The sequence below is a fragment of the Eulemur rufifrons genome, chromosome 17 (assembly GCF_041146395.1).
Source record: "Eulemur rufifrons isolate Redbay chromosome 17, OSU_ERuf_1, whole genome shotgun sequence".
NCBI classification, from domain to species: Eukaryota; Metazoa; Chordata; class Mammalia; order Primates; family Lemuridae; genus Eulemur; species Eulemur rufifrons.
Genome location: NC_090999.1, coordinates 58,700,127 through 58,720,780, shown reverse-complemented (window position 1 = coordinate 58,720,780; position 20,654 = coordinate 58,700,127). Strand labels below are relative to the sequence as shown.

Sequence of the window (20,654 nt, the reverse complement as noted above, 5' to 3'; positions counted from 1 at the left end):
TAAGCTAGAAATGGTTCAAGTTCCTTCTGTTAATAATGATTGATTATTATATTTGAAGTCATAAATATCATTGTTATCCTTTCTTTGAAAGAAGCCTACAACATACGACAGTCATTCCATAATGGGCATGTGGGTAATACGCAAAACTGAATCCAGTTTATTGGAATTTAAAATGCCTCATTAACATTATATAACTGCTGCTAAAAAATCTTTAATGGTAAGAACCAGGGCCACTCACTTCATAAGTACTCGCAGAGCACTACTGCAATTGCAGATATAATTTTACTTGATGTTAAAGATCCAGTTTGCAGCAGTCTAGCAAGGGCTAAGCACACAGAAAGCTCTCCCCAACTTAAAGCCAATTTGCAAACTGTAAAAAGGCATTATACGAAGGGTTTGAGACACAGTAGGGATAGAGATAAAAGTAGAATGTGTCTAACCATGCCATCTCAGGCTTCAGATATTATATGGAAGAAAAAGAAAGAAGCAAAACAGAAAAGCTAAAGAAGCAGAAGAGAGAAAGGAAGAAGAAAGGGTGCTTTGGAATGTATTATTTCAAGTCTTAGAACTGATAATACAAAAAAACCCCAGATTTTTAAAACAGAGTATTCTTACTAGATAGTATGAAACTGTTTAATATATATTTTTTTAATTACCTGAGATGATATTAAACATCCGTGGATTCAGGATTGCAGGACATATAAGTCGAAGAAAAACAAAACCACTGAATGGGAGGGAAATTTTTTTTTTTAGAAAACTACTACATATGTGTCACATTAAAATAATATATAAAAACATTTTTTTTAAACTTTACTCTGAACTAGTGTAGATAAGCCCAAACACAGAAAGTTTTAAGAAAACTATAAGCCAAAGTATTGTATTTTAAGAACATATATACCTGCTTCTTGAATATATTACTTTTCCCAAATTTAGATTAAGTTTGGGAAGATGTTAAGTTTAACTGTAGTATTTACTGCTTTGGTTTTTATTTTATTCCAGGCTGGCAGTGCATTTCACACCTAGAGAAAGCAGTGTATTTAGGAGCCCTAAGCATGTCTGAAATACTTTAGGAGTACAAATAAATAAATCCTTTAAAGATGAACAGTTCTGTAAGGTTCCAAAACTTCCATTTGCTCATTTCTCTCATTTATTTAAAGTCTGTGATAAATCAAGTTGGTTGTATTGATTTTGTTGACGAGTCATATAAAAATAAGAATCCATTGCAATAGAGAAAAACTGACTTTTTGATAAATGTATACAATAGAATGCTGAAAGCTTTTAAGGTAAGACATTAGGAATTCTAAAGTAAAAAAATTCAAATACGAAAATAACCATAGCAAAGGCAAAAATCAATATATAAGCACATGGCATAACAATAGCTGTCATATATGATTTTTACCTGCTAATTTTTATTTTGGGAACAAGGTAGTAATGTAAAAATGCAAGCTTACACAGATATTCCTACTTCGCTTCCTTCAGAGAGTATATGCTGTCATGTAGATAATTTCCTTCTAATTTCATTATAAGAGAAATCCACACTATACTTGCATGTAAAGAAAAGCATTATTCCCAAAGTTGTTGATAAAATTCCTTCTTGAGATTAAACAGGCACAGTCTCTGTTCTCTGTCAGAATGGACAACCCAACTTCTCAGCATTTCCCTTTGAACATGTGCCAGTCTGCTAATTTTTGGAGTCTTAGAAAATGAATCTTACTTCCCAAACAGTATTTATAGCAATCATATAACAGTTTTTTTTTGTCTGTAAATTTGGACTTCTCAAATTAATTTATGAGGAATCTTGCATAAATTTTATTTGAAAACATTTTGATACTTAAGTAGGTCTGTGAACCTGAAACCTAACCTGGCAACATTGAACCACATAAGAATTTCGGTATACAAATTTACTTTGTGAGTTTTCAGGTTATTTTAAATTTGAGAGGGATAAATAGTTACCTATACATTTAAAAGCTTACTAGGGACAAATCTACCCTGTTGCAGCAAATAAACTACATAGCAGAATTTCCTGTTGTGTTTGCTTAAAAATTATACTTGTTTTAAACTTATAGAACAGTTTTAATGTACCTCCCACACATACCTGTGCTGAAATATTATGCTTACAATTCTTTTCCGTTCCTCCCAATCACCACTAAACCCAAGAAATACAGAAGCTATAATTCTTAAATATTATTTATGTCATATCATAACAAACCGAGAGATTTTATCTGCCAAAAAAAAAAAAAAAAAAATAGAAGGCCCTAGACAAAATTTAGGTTGGAGGCAGGATCAAGATATTTTCAAAACTATTTTGTGATACTGGTGTCATTAGTTGCCTTTTTGGAGGGGGAAATATAACATGACTGGCACTATATATTCTGTATAGTATTATTAGAAAACTGCTGTAATCTCTGAAGCTTTTGCACAAAACTTCCAGTGGCCTTGAATTGGTTGGGGTGTGTTTAACCTGCAATAGTGTTAAGAATATTATTCATGATTTCAAAAGGGCAAAAAAAAAAAAAAGTAAGTTTGCTTTAGTTCTGCCTTAGCCACTACCTTTCTGTATAACTGTAGGCAAACAACCTAACCTCTCCAGATCTGATTCCTCTTTGGAAAAATAAGTTAAAATAATGATAATGAAGTTCTATATAAGTTCCCAAATTCCATCATTTGCCAAAGCAGTTCTTCCTTATTATTGTACAATGAGCAGATTGAAACACAGCTTCAGAACTGGAGGTTCTGGTTGGAGACTAGCCTGGAAGCACAGACTGTATTACAAACCAATTAATTGAAATCTAAACAGTTCCATTATTGCTCTTCCCTTTCAGCACCAAATCAATACCTCTCCCCTCTCTCTACGGTATGTGTTTGTATGTATATATGTCTGTGAGTGTGTGTGTGAAGTTAGCTACATATTTTGTTGGTTATGTAAGTTTTAACCTTATCCTGTAAGATTTTTTTTAAATCCCTAATAATTGACTATACATGAATGGTCATGTTTTTAAAAAATGCAGAAGGTAGCTAAGTATCTCATAATAACTCCTAAAAAAAAGTAGTTGAAGTTTAGGAGCTACCTGAACTCAGAAAATATTCTACGAAAAAAAGCTCTGAATTGTATATTGTTATTCTTCAAATATTCAGTTATCCACTTGCCTATCTCATTTGTGATACATACAGTGATGTAACGAATGAATTGATAAGCCTTACCTAACAACTCTTGTTCTCATGGTGGTGTTTGTAGGCCACTTGTGCTGAACAGATTTCTGTAAACACCCATAAATATACCTCAGTGTCCTGCCAAAATAACATAATTATCTCAATACAGAAAGCAAGTGAAAATACTGATCTCATAGCAGCCCAAAGCTTAATTTACCCAAATATGCCATATTTAATGCAATTGACCTTTTCTCCCCAAAAAGTATTTTGCCAGAAGGAATGAGAGAGACATTTAGCAGGGGGTAAGAAAAACTTAATCCAGTAAGTTTATCATCAATTTATTAAGTCAGCTTCTTGACATCTACTTGGGAACAAACTTTACCATTTTTAGACTACTTCTATGTTAATGAGAAGTATGAAACAAGTATTGAAATGAGAACACAGAGGAACTAGATACAAGTTCTGGGGACAAAGATTTTGACTTAAATTAACTTCTACCTGAAACACTGGAGGATGCTGAGTGATTATCTGCTATACATTTGGAATAAGAAATTCAAGTATAGACTAAATGGACAGACAAGATGTCTTTAGTGATCTCCTCAAATCTGGGACTAAAAGCCTCTATTCATTCTCTAAGCTACTACATAAACTAGACATTGGCTTATATAAAAATATGGATTGTTTTATTAATGCAAATATTTCACTGTGGTTTAAGTCACTCCTTTTCTTTAAACACACTTTATCTTATAAGGACAAACAATAACTTTCTCACGGTATAATAATACCAGGATAATAGGTTTTCACATGTTCTTGAAATAGAAATTGTTCAAAACACAAATGCATATCTTGTCAAATGAAAATTTCACCACTTACGGTGGAAGTATTTCTGAAGCCATGAATATTTTCTCCACAAGCTCTGAAAGTATGTTCAATAGGTGTGCTAAATTAGTGTTCACGTCTTCATTTTTTTCTAACTTTGATGGACTTAACTAAGAGAAGGAATAAGTCAATGTAAATGCATCTTGGCAATGATAAATGCAAATGAATCAAGGTAAACAAGCAGTTATAGTTTTCAAGGTTCTATTTTCCCATTTTTCAATGTATATCAGTCTTTTTTTTTTTTTTCTTTGTATAAAAGAGAATTTTTAAGTAATTTGCTCTATGGAACTCTTTCTGATGGGTTTGTTACCATTCATTCCCTATTACCCAACTGAAGAGCAAGCAGTGATTATTCAATTCTATTAAGGGAAAAAGCTGATTAAAACAAAAGGCTTTTCTGAATGAGATAAGACATCTTTAATAGCTAATAAAAATATCAAACGGCTTAGACAGAATCACAAACCTTTCTCAAAACTTTGCCAGTAACCCCTGAAATCTGAGAGTTCTGATCTAGTATCAGTGGAGTAGATTTATCTATAAAAGTGAATTCACTAGCCTATCTCCAAAGTCTAGAGACTCCCTACAAACTTGCTGTGTTTGTGTCATCCTTCATGGTTAGTTACCTTAGATTTCCAACACTAAATCATTAATTTTTTCTCTTTAAGTTATTAGTAAGAATTGACAACTCAGTGCACAATTAACATTTGACAGCTCCCAGTGTACATTATCAAAAACAAGTCCTTATTTCAGTGACTTTATATCAGACCTAAATAATGTAATATCCTTCTTTGTAGTTGCTCTAGATCAAAATAAAAGGAGAGAGTAGTCATATAAGTGAGGTTCCACTATCTTAACTGATTTATTTTGAATTTACACTGAAACCTTAATCCTAAAAAGATGTTTTTATTTGATTTTGTGGAAGTTATCTCATAATTCCCCTCTCTACCCCAAAAACCCTTCAAGGACAAACCTAGATGTTATGACACAGGGTACATAAAAATCACTAGCAAAGACTTCAATTTATGTTATGCACACTTTCTGAAAATAATGTATACTTTATCGTTAGTACAGCAGGAGAAACGACAAAGTACTTTCATGAATTTCTGGTGCAGCTTGATGGCTTCTAATCCCAAAATAAAGTTCGTCTTTTTAAAAGTCTATTTGGTAAAACATTTTTATAAATATATTACAGAAGGTATACTGCTCTGAATAATTTTAGAAAGTTATGTTTCCCTTAAAAACGTAATTAGCTATAAAAGTATTACCTATTAAAATATGCTCTTTGCTGAAATACTTAAAACATTAAGTTCTTACCTCACAAGACTGCTTGCTTTCCATTATCTTTAAAATAGAATCTTTCAAAGCATGATGCACAAATTGTGTAGCAGTGGCTTTCATATACTGCTCCATCAAGGTGCTTGCAAGTGTTGTGGCTCGAAATAGGGTAGTGGCTTCATCTATAGAAATGTGTTAGAAAAGACTATTTGTAAAGGACTGTACTAATATGACCAAATTGGGAGTGAATTCATTTTTCCTCAATAGTTATAGCCACTTAAATGTACTTTTCCACGCAGCATTGAAGTATTGATAACAACATCCTATTTTTCTAAAGACTTAACTCAGTAAAAGACTTTCATATGTATAACGTCATTAGATCATAAATAGGAGAAGGGATTAACACTACCATGTTCATATGAAAAAAATGAAGGTTTGGAATGGTTATATGACTTAAGATCAATTATCTGGTTATTGACAAAACAAGGACCAGAAACCAGCTTTGCTGCCCACTGATCCCATGGTTTTGAAAAATGTGAGTTTATTTCCAAATAAGAATATAACATAAGTCACAGTATAAATTAATTTATTAGCCTAAAACAAGGCTATTGAGTTCAGTAAAATAATGAAACTCAAATATTGTCAGAAAAGATAATCTATGTGTCCAGTAGCCAGGGAACTAGCTGTCTACAGAATCTAGAATTAAAATGCAGCTGGCCACCCATCTTCTGTCCAATGAATTGGTAAAAATTAAACAAAAGAATATGGTAAGTATACCCACTATTCTTGATAATGAAACACTATGGGCTTTCTTACGGTGTCTAGTACTAATCTGTGATGAAAGAAACCTGTATTAAAAATACTAGCTCCCCATAGTAACCAGTATAAGAATCAAAACTGGCATCCTAACTGCAGTTTTTAATGAAGGAAAAACAGAATAACTTACTTTGCAGTACGATTTAACAACTTCATATATTCAGAGATAGAGTCTATATATACTTCATATATAAAATCTCAGTATTAACCCTGTTTTTTAAAGTATCACACTAACACATCCATACCATACCTTCCATACTTATTTCTCTGTCATTTAGTGTACATAACAACAATGATTCAAGCTTTTCGTGAAGAAAAATCCTCAGTAGGATGCTAGCCAGTAGTGTTCGGTCTTGTCCACATACATGTGATAAAGCATAGACTACATGAAGCTCCTTTTGCAGTATAAGCTAAAAATGACATTTAAAAAAAGACTGTTTAGAGTACATAGTATTAAGCATTCTCAGTGACACTAACAGGAAATATGTTCTTTTACAAGTTCTTAAGTTCAGAAATATGTCTCATTGAATAAATTTATTAAAAATAGAATGATTTTGTAGCCTACATATTTCTAGTCTCTTAAAACCAAAATCATACTAATATGATTTTAACCTTCTCTAGCTATCTGTGTACCACTAAGCTATGAAATTACTATATTTAACTTAATGGGTTAAATGTTAAATGTTTCTGTTAATAATGCCAACAAAAATAATTAGACTGGTAAATAACTTAATACCTCTTTAAATTCACTGTACTCTTCTTCTGGCATGATTTTTTCCATAGAATACCGCGCTCGAACACGCAGGGATCCTGGTTCAATACCTTTTAATGGTATATGGGAGCTGAGCAGAAACCATTCATCAGTTGCATGCCCCTTCTGTAACCGGCTCAACTGGCAGCGCATAAATACTTGGAAAGAAAAACAAATGATTATTGTCTAAAGATAACACTATTAGTCATGCAAGTAAATTTTCTTGATGTTCAGTCTTCTCTATAGTGTTAAATGCTTTTTATTACAGGAGTTTTCAGGAACATCACACATTTAATACTTAAGTGCTTATTCACTCATTTACTGAATGCCTACTATGTGTTAGACTCTTGAGGGAGGGTGATAGATGATTAGGACGTGGTCTCTGACTTGCATGGAAGTCAGTCTAGTCAAGAAGGCAAGAAATCAATTATGGTACAGTGCAGTAAGTAAGTGCTTTAACAGTGGTTAATGCTATTAGAGTACGGAGAAATATCTAATTCATCCTGGGGAGGTTAATAATCCATTCCAAACAGGTAACCCCTGAGCTGACTTTAACAGGATCTGGAGGTATATCTAAGAATAAAGGTAGTGAAAAAAGAAAAGGAGCAGTTCAAATAAGAAGGTATGGCCTTCCTTCTGTGTCATTACTACAGAGTTTGGATTTTATCAGAAAAGTAATGGAGAACCATTTAAAAATGTTAAGCACTTAAATAGTACAGAAATGACAGAATAAACGTTTTATAGAGAAAAATTCAAGCTTTGATCTATCTGTTAATACATATCACTTCCTTTGCTAAGCTTGAGTTTTAAGACGGTATTAACCTAATTCACCCTGATGTTGCTAAACCCCACTGCCAACTGTTTTAGCAACAGGCTGGAAAGAGGTGTGGTGCTGAGAACAAGAACTGGGAGCCTTTGACTACCTGAAGCGAATAAATAACATATTCACATTTAAGGAAAATTTTTAAATCAAATTCTTTTCTACTAAGAAATAGGAAAACACTGTAAGTATTGATAGAAAGAAGGGATGGGAGAAGCCCCACACTGTTACCATCTTCTTGTTCTTCCTATTCATGGAGAAAAGGAGGTTGGATAGGTATGTATTTTAATCTTAGGGTCTTAAGTTTACAGTTAATTAAACATTTTGGCCTTTGTCTTTCCTAGATACATTCTTTCTCAAATACTTTTAGAAGGAGATTATACTACTTGGCCTTCTGTTTTATTTTTCAATTTCCATTTTAGGAGTGCATTTCATTATGAATTTTAAAAGTATATAGAACATGCTTTTTCTGCTTTAGAAAGAGTTTCTGTATCAACTTACAGATATCAGGATCTTTGCTTTTCTTTGTTTTATTACTAAGAGTTATTTCAAATCTATTGATGTCAGGAGGAAGATCACTAAAGGAGCAAGGAGAAAAAGAATTAACAAATGTTCTGGCATCAAACTACTTGATTCCTTTAGTTCTAGTATCAAATAAGCCCCCTATTTCTGCTAAAGAATTTGAGTGTGCTAGATTTAAAACTAGATTCACAACAAATTTTATTATTTGGTACACAAGAATACAGACAAGCAAATTATACATTTTCTCTACCACCTTTAACCTAAACTACCAATAATTCAAATAATTCCTGGAAACTCAAGTAAACAATCTTATATGTGTAGGTTAGTGAATGTTTTTTGGACTTCTCAGTAATACTAATTCATATTAATAACTAGGTAAAAAACCTAGTTGTACTTTACTAATAAAGGTGAACAAATATAACAAAAAAAATTAAAACATCTGGACTTGGTACTTTGTTCTGACAATTTAGATAACAGAGACCAAAAAAAAAAAGGAAAGAAAATGCAATATGGTAAAAGAAAATTATTTAATGTAATGATAAAATAAGACTTACTCAAAGACAAACTCTTCTGACCATACTGGGTTTTGCCCTTCCCTTGCATGAGTTTTTGCTACTTGGACACTATTCAGGTAGATGTTACAATATGGATTAGTAAAATGTTTTACTGGGAGTTTATGTGCTTCTTCAATATGTAAAACAAGGCTGCTAACCTAAAAACAAAACAAAACAAAAATTATTACCCCAGATTTCATGTATTATTAGATTTCAAAAGCAAATAAAAACCCAAAAATAGTGACTTTATTTTTACCTTTTTAGAAAATATGGGCTTTGGTATATTTTTCCCTTTTATGTGACATACTTAAAACATCCAAGAATTTAAAATAATTCTTCCCACTTAAAGAAAATGCAATTTTATTTTACAAGTTATTTCTCCTCTTATATTCTTGCAGAAATAATGAAATACACCTTTTCTACCATAAAATAATAATGCAGAGAAAATGAAATTGAGAAGAGAATTCTCAAGTAAACAGCTGTTGCTACCCAAGTCAAAATCCCATATGTTATTAATGCTGAGATTGTATTTCTATAAAAAAGAATTCCAAAGCTGAAACTATTTTTGAACCACTGACTCTACCTTCTCATTTTACAGAAAAGGACACAAATCTAAAGAAGCTAAGTTATTTGTCAGTTTTGATGCCAGAACTTAAGACTATCTACCTTCTAGTATCAGGTCCTCTTTTTCACTTGACACCTGCTACTTGTGTGGCCTTGGACAAGTCAGTCCCTCTAAGCCTCATCTTTCTCATATATAAATATAAAGTCTACACTGCAGGTTGTTGTAAGGATTAGAAACAATACCGTCATCCTTCAGTATCAATGGGGGATTGGTTCTAGCACATGATAAAAATCTGCAGATGCTTAAGTCCCTTCAAATGGCACAGTATTTGCATATAATCTATGCACATCCTCTAGTATACTTTAAATCATCTCTAGATTATATACTTAAAATACCTAGTACAATGTAAATGCTACATAAATAGTTGTTATGCTGTGTTTTTTAATATATTTTTATTGCTGTATTGTTGTTTTTTTTCCTGAATATTTTCAATCCACAGTTGGTTGAATCCACTGATGTGAAACCTGCAAATAGGGACGGCCAACTGTACACGTGAAGCATTAAATCTCACTGCCAAGTGACACATAAGGGGCTCAAGAGAAGTTAGCTATGATTATATTATACCTACAAAGGATTATTTCATGGCTATAAGTTTTTCATAAGAAACTTGGTCTGAAACCTGCAAAAATTCAATCTAACTTTCTATAGCTTACAAAATGTTATGCTGTTTTGAAGACATGTAGTGATTATGTGTATAATTAATGCCTTTGGGGAAGGGCCACACATTTGGCTACAGGAACTATTATATTAACCATTTATCCACTGTCAAGAGAACAATATGTTAAATTCACTGAGCTTACTGGATATTCCCATGAATCAAACAGTAGTCACTTCAGTCAATAAATACTAAGTTTTCCTCAAAACCCCAAGAATGTCAAAATTTGCCCAACTTCCTCCAATTACCTAGGGATTACTATAAAGAAAAAAAAAAAAAGCCAAGAAATGAAGGTTATAAAGTTACTCTTATATGGACAAAAAAAGAGAAAGCCTAGATTAACTTTCCACAAAGGAAAGTATAGGGCATGTTAAGGTTTCAAATAAGACTGAATATTACCTAAGAGCTATACAGTAGGTTTCAAATGTTTACTGGGATTAATACTACAAGTCAAATAATCTTTTAAATGTTTTGTTTTTTTTAAAATATGCCACAATAATTTTCTGAAGGGAAAAAAAGTACACAACAGAATTGTTTCTGCTGTTGTTGTTTTGGTATTGTTATTTTAAGTGGGAGGAATAAATAATCCTTCCTATGTATTCAAAAGTTGGTATCTGGGCTAAGAACCAGAAAGTATATAAAGAACATTCTCTTTATAAAAAAAAAAAACTCTTTCCTGCTACTAAAGCACAAGTGGGCAGCATGGCTTTAAAATGCCTGAATAGATTAACCTCTCTTAAGAAATTTTGCCCAAAATAGTTGAGATAGAAATAAAAAAAGATAGAGAGCAAAGTGATAGAGCAAAATATGACAAGTATAAATCAAAGTAAATTAAGTTTCACCTGACGAAGGCGTTTATTGGATGTCCCTGGACTACTCTTCCGTAAATTGCAAAATGCCTGCAGACCTTTCATCCAGTCCTACAAAAAATAACACACCATTTCAAAAATACACCCTAGTTTATTTGGTTTCCAATCATCAATTTGTTTTCTTCAAATTGACTAGTTCTTTCCTTCTCTGGACTGCCATTTCCATTCTTGGAGTATATTTGTGCCCCAATAAAGTAAAACAACCAAAATAATTATATAGTTCTGTTAATATCTGAATTTAGGTAGAATCTCTAAGTTAATATTACATATATCAATGAGTGGCCATTAGTTAGCCAAAAAATGAAATTTACATTAAAGAAATCGTCTCCCAAACAAATACTACCCTTGGGGGAAAATGTCCATGTATATGTAAGTTGCTATACTTGGCAAGCTATGTCAGAATTTACCTTGATATATTTTGGGGGAAGAGGAAGGGCTGATTACAAAACCAACTGATAAGATGAGGACTGATTTGATGACAAGCATTCTAATCTTTATCTTAGACCATGACATAGGTAGAAAAGTATAAGGGGATTTTAGTTATTTTAAGCCTTTCAAATGACATTAGATTTAAAAAATCATTACAGCCTAATAATTCAAGTTAAATGCAGCTATATATATATATATTTTTTTTTTTTTTTTTTTTTTGAGACAGAGTCTCACTCTGTTGCCCAGGCTAGAGTGAGTGCCGTGGCGTCAGCCTAGCTCACAGTAACCTCAAACTCCTGAGCTCAAGCGATCCTCCTGTCTCAGCCTCCCGAGTAGCTGGGACTACAGGCATGCGCCACCATGCCCAGCTAATTTTTTTCTATACATATTTTTAGCTGTCCATATAATTTCTTTCTATTTTTAGTAGAGATGGGGTCTCGCTCTTGCTCAGGCTGGTCTCGAACTCCTGAGCTCAAACGATCCGCCCACCTCGGCCTCCCAGAGTGCTAGGATTACAGGCATGAGCCACCGCGCCCGGCCTGGCTATATATTTTTGATATTTAAATATCTAGTGCTCTGGAGAGAACAATTTAGGTTTATTAAAAATAAATCTAAATATTCGCTTTGATTCACATGTTTCAGGAAAGCTAATTTATGTCTTCAGTTTGTTGTCTATTTCAGTGAATCTGAATTGTCAGTGTTTAGAGCATATCTTTAAAGTAGAGCAAATTAAAACCAAATCAATTACCATAGCTTTTAGAAATAGAAGAGAATAACCAGGGACCCCCACACCCACCAAAATTGATGAAAACTAGAAATGTAGAATATGGAAAGAGTACGCATAAATATAAGAAAAGGTTCTAAGTGAGGCTTGCAAAACAAAACTGAAGTGCCATCAAAGTATATGACACATGTTTATTCAAAAAGAAGAAACATGGTAAAATAACTAGAAGATAGGACACTGAAATTTAAATTTCTATTTCTAACTCAATTTCTAATATTTAAAAAAAATGTATGCTTTTCTCATTTAAAAATCAAGGGTACAAAGTTTTATGTGCATTATATGTAAAATGAGTTGAGAAATTGTATAAAGATGTGAAATATAACATTCAGTTATAAGCCATAAAACAATAGCTCATTCATCAAATTTATTCTATGAATCTAATAGTTTGATAATTTATGAGTTAGGGGCCCATACTAGGAACAACAATTTTAAAAGCATCTGTCTCATATCTAGGGTTGGCAAATTATGTTCTATTTCCAACAAAGCCACTTTCACCTCTTTACCACCTTTAAGTTCCTTCAAGAGTATAAGCAGAAATATGGCAGTATTTGTTCAAAATACAACTAAACACCCTAGAAATACTGTGGTTTAAAGAAAGCAAAATATTTTTTAAAAACATTATTTCTTCACAGAATTACTTAAAATTTAATAAAACTTACAAGAAGGGCATATCACGTGTATCAATGGCAAGTATTAAGGTAGACATTGTATCTAGATTTAAGAGAATATATAGAAGAGTCCTAAAATATTTTTCCTTTTGTTAACTAAACTTTTATTTTCAGACATGGAGTTTAACCAGTGAAGAAGAATAATGCTTGTTAGCAAAACTAACCTAGCTTACCTTTGATTGTACTGAGAATATCTACAACCTTTATGAAAGATTTCAAATGAGCATTCTCAGTTGGACTCAACATCTCATATAGTTTTTAAAGGTCAACTTAAAATGGAGTTTTTATTCCTAATAACCCTTCACTGTGTTTGTTTCTGCATTTCTTTAAAAAAAAAAAGAAAGAAAAAATTCTACACATGAAACTTCTCAATCCTTAAAATAAAAAGATGATTAGATTTCAAGCATCCTTTTTATCACTTTATCTTAAATACAATAGTTTCTATTCTAGTTAGTAAGAAACATGGGCTAACGTAAAGGTTTACAGTAGTTTAAGAAACAGTGTTCTTACCTCTGCTTGTTCTGGAGTTTCTCCTGCAAAGTAAAAGATGTAATGTTCTTCACTAAAGTGCTGAACTACTATCTGAAAACAGTTTGGCCTTCAAAAGATAAACAAAAAAGTTATTAAGCTTAACAAAAGATATTGAAACATTTACACCAACTTTTAAAATATCACTATATATAATTGCATAATTTATATAAAATTATAATTCTTAATCTAGAGAAATAATATTCTTTTGTTCCAGATCATTACTAAGAAAAAGTCAGCTACATGTAAATTTAAAAAAAATACTGTGTCAATTAATTTTATAAGATATTACAAAAAAAAAGATACAAAGAAATTGAAGCTGAATTGTTAGAATTACACATAGCTACACTAAAAATTTTTATACATATTGGGAAAAGACTAGAAATGTCCTTACACCAAAAATGTTCTTAGTAATTACCTCTAAGGAGATTGTGATTTTATATTTTCAAATTTTTTACAAACTGATTGTCTTTTGTCATCCATTAAAATGGAAACATCATCTCATATGTATGTTCTGAAGTTAAAATGAAGGTAACAGTTGTGTACACGTTAGTTCTTGTCCTCCTTTTGTATGCTCTGTTAGAAATCATTTGACCCTTAAGTACAATATTAGGTAGTAATATATATCATTTTTGGAGATATGCTGTCTTTCCAACTTGACTTGAAAAGGTTTATAAAATAGTAAGGGCCTGCATATTTTTGGAACTCAAAATAAATGTTATTTCTATTTTCTGCTTTAAACAAAAATTATATCTTATACTTTATAATGTTAGGAAGCTATAGCAAAACACCCAGAGTACAAGTTTAACAATTGTTAAAGATAAAAACCATCTTTTCATGCTTTGAGAACATAAAAGTAATAGTGGAAAATGTAAATTGAAAACTTACAATCTTGAAAGTTGCTTATATCAGACTAACCCTCCTGCTGGATATAATGTAAAACACAAAACAAAAAACAGCTGTTTGAGGGCACTGGAGAACAAACAAAACAGCTAAGACTCATGGAGCCAAGATCATACTGCAGTAAGCCTGACATTCTCCACTACTTTTAAATTTCAAGGAATTTGCCAATTCCTAAGCTATGTAGGGAGGACAACAAGCTGAGATGCTAAACAGAAAGCAGCAGCTAAAAGGCTAAAAAGCTAACCAGCAAATCCAGCAGTGCTGGGAGAGTAAAATGGAGTTCAGGGCTTTCAGAGAAAAGGCTTTCGGTTGAGAACCCTGAAGGACTATGTCTTCACAAAAAATGCAAACCAGAAATAGAACAGCCTTCACAATGCTGAAACCCAAACTCCACTTGATCCCTGAGTAGATTAAGATGAACTACCCCTACTCCATCTGTTGTGAGAACAATCCTTTCTGGAGTAAATAACATTAACCATACCTTCTGTTGTTTTTCATACACAGTGTTTACCAGTCAAAAATAAACAGACATTACAGGAATCAGGATCCAATGACTGAAAGCCAAGAAGAAAAAACAGACAACAGAGAAAGACATACATATAATCCAGGCATGGAGGATAAGTAAGACTTTAAAAAAACTAGAATTGAAATGTTTTGCCAGAAAATAGGTAACAAGAGTTTTGCCAGAAAGCTTGGTCTAAAAAAAAAATAGAAATTCTAAATTGAAAAACGTAATAAATAAAATTAAGACCTCCACAAGTATATTTAACTGCAGAAGAGTAGATTAGTGAACTGAAAGATCAGAAGAAAATATCTAGCTTGAAGCACAGAGAAAAAATGATGAAAAACACAGAAAATTTTATAATAGACACATAAGATATGGTGATAAGGTACAACATGTTTAACAGGAATCCAAGAGATTGGCAGAATAACTTTACAGAGATACTAACCAAGAGCTTTTTAAAACTGACCAAAGAGATGAGGATGAGGTCTCAGGTTGAAGAAGCTCTATAAACATTAGACTAAATTTTTTTAAAACTTTATGTTAGGCACATGTTAGTTTTACTGATGGAAATTTAAGATAAGGAAAAATCTCAAAGCATCTAGAGAAAGATGAGTGGGACATTATCTCTAAGAGAAAAAAAAGATATATTTCCTTTAAAAGAAACAACTTGGAAAGGAGAAAACTATCTTTAAAATTGTGAAAGAAAATAACTGCAAATCTGAAATTTAACATCCAAAACATTCTTCATAAATAAAGATAAAGCAACAAATATTGCCACTGTGAAATACACAGCCTATAAAAAGATAAAGCTATAAAAATTACCACATATTTACTAAAATAACTTTGTGCCACTGACATATCTTTCCACTTATGCTTCTGAAATTGTTAATATTTAAAGTAAAGCAGTATTAAAAAGTCAGAAGTTTAACACAAAGAAATAGAGTGCTTAGCAACCTGTTAATACTGAAAATAATCTGGAAATCTTGCACAGCTGCACAGCTAGAGCCATGCAGGAAAACAGGCATGCTGGCAGTGCTAACATTCTTCAGCCACTCACCTATTGCAGAAAGCTGCCATTATCTTTACCATTAGATTTCATCTAAATGCTAAAGGTCAGTGTATATTAAGTTCTGTGCCTTACATAAGCATGAAAGTGTTCAATGCTTGCCATATATTTGATAACAATTTTTTAAAAAGATAATAGCATTCATCTATAATTTCCCATTTTGTGCTCTGGTATTTGCATTATCTAATGACACATAATTTGATATCAACCTATTTTCACTTGTCTTATTATGTGGTAGAGGAGATGTCTTCTTATTTCCTTGAGATACATTTTCCTGATGCTGTTCTCCCTAGCATTCAGTCTTTCTCACTTAGTGCTTCCCAACTATTGCACAGTAAGGCACACATTAAAAAATAGTTGGTGGTAAACTGAAATACTTTAAAAAAAAAAATCTGTGTTTTTAAATGAGAGACTTAGTCTCATAGACATAACTTTTTCATATCAGGTTTCAGACTTGGTATTATTAGATACAATTCATGACTAAGACATTTTAAAAAGTCTTCAAATTCTTGAAAGTCACCTTCAACAAGAAACTCTGCACAGCAAGCAAGCTACAACCGTACAGTAAATGGTATACTTATTGCTTTCCTCACCACCTGACAGAACTCCTTTCTTGATATTAACAAGAATCAGAATAATTCAGTATCTTTAAATTATACTTAAAGGATCTAACCCTCCTTTAACTCTAGCAGTTCTTTTTCTTTAACTGTCAAGTGAAATGTGGAGTTTCTTTTTGATTGTGCAGATTTTTCAACAATCTGTACTTGTTCTTGTAAAAATGTTCACATCAAAATAATGCTAAAGCTTTTCCTCAAACCTACAGATATTGTTTAATGCTCATATTATTCAAATTATAAGTATCACTAGTAAATCATTTTTAACCTCACTTTTCCAAGGTTGAATTTCTTCCTTAAATCCATAAACTGTCAGAACATATTAATATCTTTTTGTATTGTACATATAATTTTTGAAGAAGTTTACCCTTTCTTCAAAATATCTGCTGGGTGAGAATCATTCACCAAAAAAAAAAAATAAATAAATAAATAAATTTTTTTGTAGATTATAAACTTTTAACAAAACTCTTCTTTTAGACAGCTAACATACTTCAGCATCAACCAGTAGGTGTTTTGATCCCATTTCTTCTCATAAGACTGGAAACATATGCAGCTGAAGTAGCTTGGGTTTTAATACAGCCTCCATTTCATAATAGTATTTAATACAGAATTCAGGTCTGCAGACAAACTTATATGTATAAAGACGATCTCTATATTGCTTATTTTCCAGAGTGACTTCTTGATGTAAAACCTTTAAATTTTCATGAAGCCTCATGATTGATCATAAACTTAAATAGTGTTTCCACAGGACCTTCTTTGTTTCAAAGGGTTCATTTACTGTTTGGAGTACTTTATTCTTAATAGTTTTGGTACTTCATTGAATGAACAATAATTTTCTTTCAAGTATTTCTCTAATGTCTGTAGATTCATCATTCTGCGGTGAAAATGTAGGTTCTGGATATATATACATCATTTGATTCACAAATGCGTTTACTGATGATACTATCTGAATACTATCTAATACTATTTGCAAGTCGTATCTCTTCTATTTCTTTAACTTTTTGCCCTTAAAGTTAGCAGTTTCCATGCAGACTGATAAAAACAGCACAATTCCAATTCCCCAATTCTGCGTGAAGCATTTGCCTCAGCTTTAGCTATTCATTGCATGATCTCATCCAAGTTTAACCTGGTACTGTGGAACGTATCTATGAGAAGAGGGGAAGAGGAGGGAAAAGAAGAAATTGTTTTTCATTTGGAGTTTACAGTTCAATTTTTTTTCACAAGAAGTAGATATTTAGTGGTACGATAGCAGCATAAGGTGTTTGGCACCACTGACTGACTTATTCAATAACTTTTATGCAGTTAGGCTGGGAAAGAGAAGATTTACTGGGTTTTAGCAATCTAAATCTAATAGATATCTTAAGTGGCCTAATAAGCGTGTTGATTTCTTTTTTTGATTAAAGCTACTATTTTTATCTTGTGAATCTAGTGACTCTCCAGCATTAATCACCAAGTTGCCCTTTATGGTGGGAAAATAAATATCTTTACATTAAATTATAAAGATGTAACAATGAAAAAAATCTGAATTAGTTATATTCTTTTCAAGAACTCCCTTATATATGTTACAACAATATTAAAAAACAATTTTAACTTCTGTTTTAATAGGAAAAAATATAAGAGACAAAATGAAACTAAATTTATGCATGAACACAAAAAGTAACTTCATTGATGATTAACAAAAAACTATATTCAAGTAATATTCAGAATAACTGGGTGATTTAACAAAAAGAAGTAAAATACAGCCACTATAAAGAGCTCTCTATCTGCAAGTGTTATGTACCAATCTTTTGCCCCCATAAAATAATCAATTAGAACTGTTTATACAAGAAGCCATTTAATTTTTGAAATGTAAAACACTTGTTTAAATATTTTTATTACAATAACATTTTACAACCACCAGTATCTCAAGAGATGCCTTTACTTATTAATGGCACACTGGTCGGGAAGCTCTAATCGACTATTCAAATGAATTCATACCCATCCTCCAAGACTCAGTTCAAGAATCACCAATTTCATACTACCAATCTCAATAAAGTTGTCCCCCAAATGTCCTTTTACCATTTTAACTGTTTTAGCACTGATAAACTATGTTTGATAGTAAATAGTGTTGTCTCCCCAACATCCTTATTCACACAATAAGTGAAGCAGCCTCACTACTTGGGTGAGATCAATTCCAGCAACAGGGTTGGGCACCGAAGGGCCTCATTCTGTTTATCAGGGTAATCCCATTCCTTTTGCTACCTCAGGTAACCCAAGACTAGAAATTAGTTCAGAGGTGGCTCAGTAGTGTATTCTCAGGATTTTTAATAGCTACGGGAGTGAATGCTCACAGCCCTTTCTCTGGTACTGTTTGCTACCAGGTGAGAAACTGATTTGAAGAATTCAACACACACGAAGGCAGAGCAGAACTAAAGAGGAAAGGAGCCAGCGGCTTGATCCAACCCCATTTGAAGGCCTAAATTCCCATACTGTTAAAAGGAGGGGGAAAAAAATGTCAAGAAATCTTATTTTACCCAAACTTTGTGTGTTTTGGAACAACTCTTTTTATGAGATATTAGGGAGTATTCAGAAAAAAAGGGGAGGGTATCAAGGTCAAATGAATTTATGACATACTTCATATTATCTTAGAGACTGGAAACATAAACACTAAGACTCCAAAAATCTTTGCTGTAAGGAAAACTATTTGTTCAATTCAGCATTTCCTAAACCTTTTTGATCATTTAAAAAAATTGACTACCTATCAAAATCACAAATAACATAACATTATCTCCTAAACACACTGGAGAAAAGAAATGACATATTTTTACAGGTATTTCTCTTGAAGTTTCACAACTTCAACAGAAAAAATCTAGATTTGCCTAACAAGAAATGCCATCCTACAGCAGAAAAGCAAGTTGTTAAAAACATTTTGTTTTAAGTGCTTTGTGCTTTGTGTGTCATAACATAATGGGTAATAAAAGTGATATGTATATCTAAAAAGACTCTGGGATGCATTATTTATAATACAGTGAAAAGTAAAGAAAGGCCTTTGTTCTCGATCAAAAATCTAGATATAGTCAAGAAATGGATTTGTCTAGTGATGTTCAGGATTTAGCTGATACATTTATGTTTATTTTAAAAAAGAACTTGACATCAATGTAAGAAAAATGTTTTGTTTTTTAACTCCAAATACTCTTTTTCCTATTTAAACAATTGTTTTTATGGTATGATTGCTTTTTAATGTTAAGTTTCTTAGAAATGTGCCTATAGAGTTAATAGCAGAATTGCATGCAGCTACTATTGGATGCACTGAGTTAACAGAGAATGTACAAAAAATCAGGGGAAATGTGACAAGACTCAGAGTCACTCAAAAGATTGTTGATGGGGGCAGGGAGGAAAAATGTGCTATATACAGCTTAAATCTTACTACAAGATCTGTTATTCCAAAGATTTCTACATAATACAATAAAGTAGATTTTATGCATAGGTAGACAAAACTTACCCTAGAAAATAAATCTGACATTTTTAGAAGATGATTTTAGGGCTCCCAAAATTGGTTTGTCTTGCTATACTTTGAAATGATCTGAACATACCCACTATTTTATTATTAAAACAATTCCAAAAGAAAAGTAGGAAACCAAATTCTTACCTGCCAAAGAGACTATCATGAACAACATAGACAGAACATACACTGAGATCTATTAATCCTTTTGGTTTTGTAGCTCGTTTTTCACTTTCAAAATAAATAAGTTGGGCATCACTGCCCTCTAAAATAAAATATAAATTTTTCCAACGTTTTCCTTTGCCTATTAAAATAAAAAAAAATTGTTTTCCCTTAGCAAACCGTGAAATCATATATTAGAATAAAAATTATTGTTGGTGAAAATAATTAAATATACTTCCATTTTTATGCCAAAGCTTAAATTCACCAATCTTTACATAAAATGTCTGTAACTAATCTGTACATTTTGTTATATTGCTTATTTTAATGAATCACAGAGTAAAATGACAAAGATACTTTACTATATCTTTAGCGATTTCATTATGATGAAATCTTCAAAATTCTTGTTTTGGAGTAATTCTTTTCCAGTCTTAAGGAAAAAATCCTTACACTAAACAACACCCCCATCCCCAACTCCCAAACATGTCTTCATGTCGAACTGAGGTCAATCTATAAAATAAAAACATCAATACCATGAATATGCCAAGTGCCATAAGGAGTTTCTCTTTTATTAAAAAAAAAAAAAAAAAAAAAAGCATGG

The 20,654-nt window shown here is 32.0% G+C and overlaps 2 protein-coding genes across 3 annotated transcripts in view; one reads left to right on the top strand and one right to left on the bottom strand.

Moving 5' to 3' along the window:
- Nucleotides 1-6,967, top strand: part of CCNH (cyclin H) — a 35,792-nt gene extending 28,825 nt beyond the window's left edge. Inside the window, exon 11 of the mRNA XM_069491973.1 lies at nucleotides 6,904-6,967. The gene's annotated coding sequence lies outside the window, so the exon portion shown is untranslated. The remainder of the gene's footprint in view (nucleotides 1-6,903) is intronic.
- The window catches only part of RASA1 (RAS p21 protein activator 1), a 91,176-nt gene that overhangs the window by 7,382 nt on the left and 63,140 nt on the right, over nucleotides 1-20,654 (bottom strand). For both annotated transcript variants that reach the window (XM_069491971.1, XM_069491972.1), the window contains exons 11-21: nucleotides 20,042-20,198; nucleotides 13,308-13,395; nucleotides 10,890-10,967; nucleotides 8,768-8,925; nucleotides 8,193-8,269; nucleotides 6,857-7,029; nucleotides 6,371-6,530; nucleotides 5,344-5,486; nucleotides 4,024-4,139; nucleotides 3,202-3,288; nucleotides 657-724 (exon numbers count right to left, since the gene is read on the bottom strand). In XM_069491971.1, the coding sequence (XP_069348072.1) occupies nucleotides 657-724; nucleotides 3,202-3,288; nucleotides 4,024-4,139; nucleotides 5,344-5,486; nucleotides 6,371-6,530; nucleotides 6,857-7,029; nucleotides 8,193-8,269; nucleotides 8,768-8,925; nucleotides 10,890-10,967; nucleotides 13,308-13,395; nucleotides 20,042-20,198 (1,305 nt within the window). The remainder of the gene's footprint in view (nucleotides 1-656; nucleotides 725-3,201; nucleotides 3,289-4,023; nucleotides 4,140-5,343; nucleotides 5,487-6,370; nucleotides 6,531-6,856; nucleotides 7,030-8,192; nucleotides 8,270-8,767; nucleotides 8,926-10,889; nucleotides 10,968-13,307; nucleotides 13,396-20,041; nucleotides 20,199-20,654) is intronic.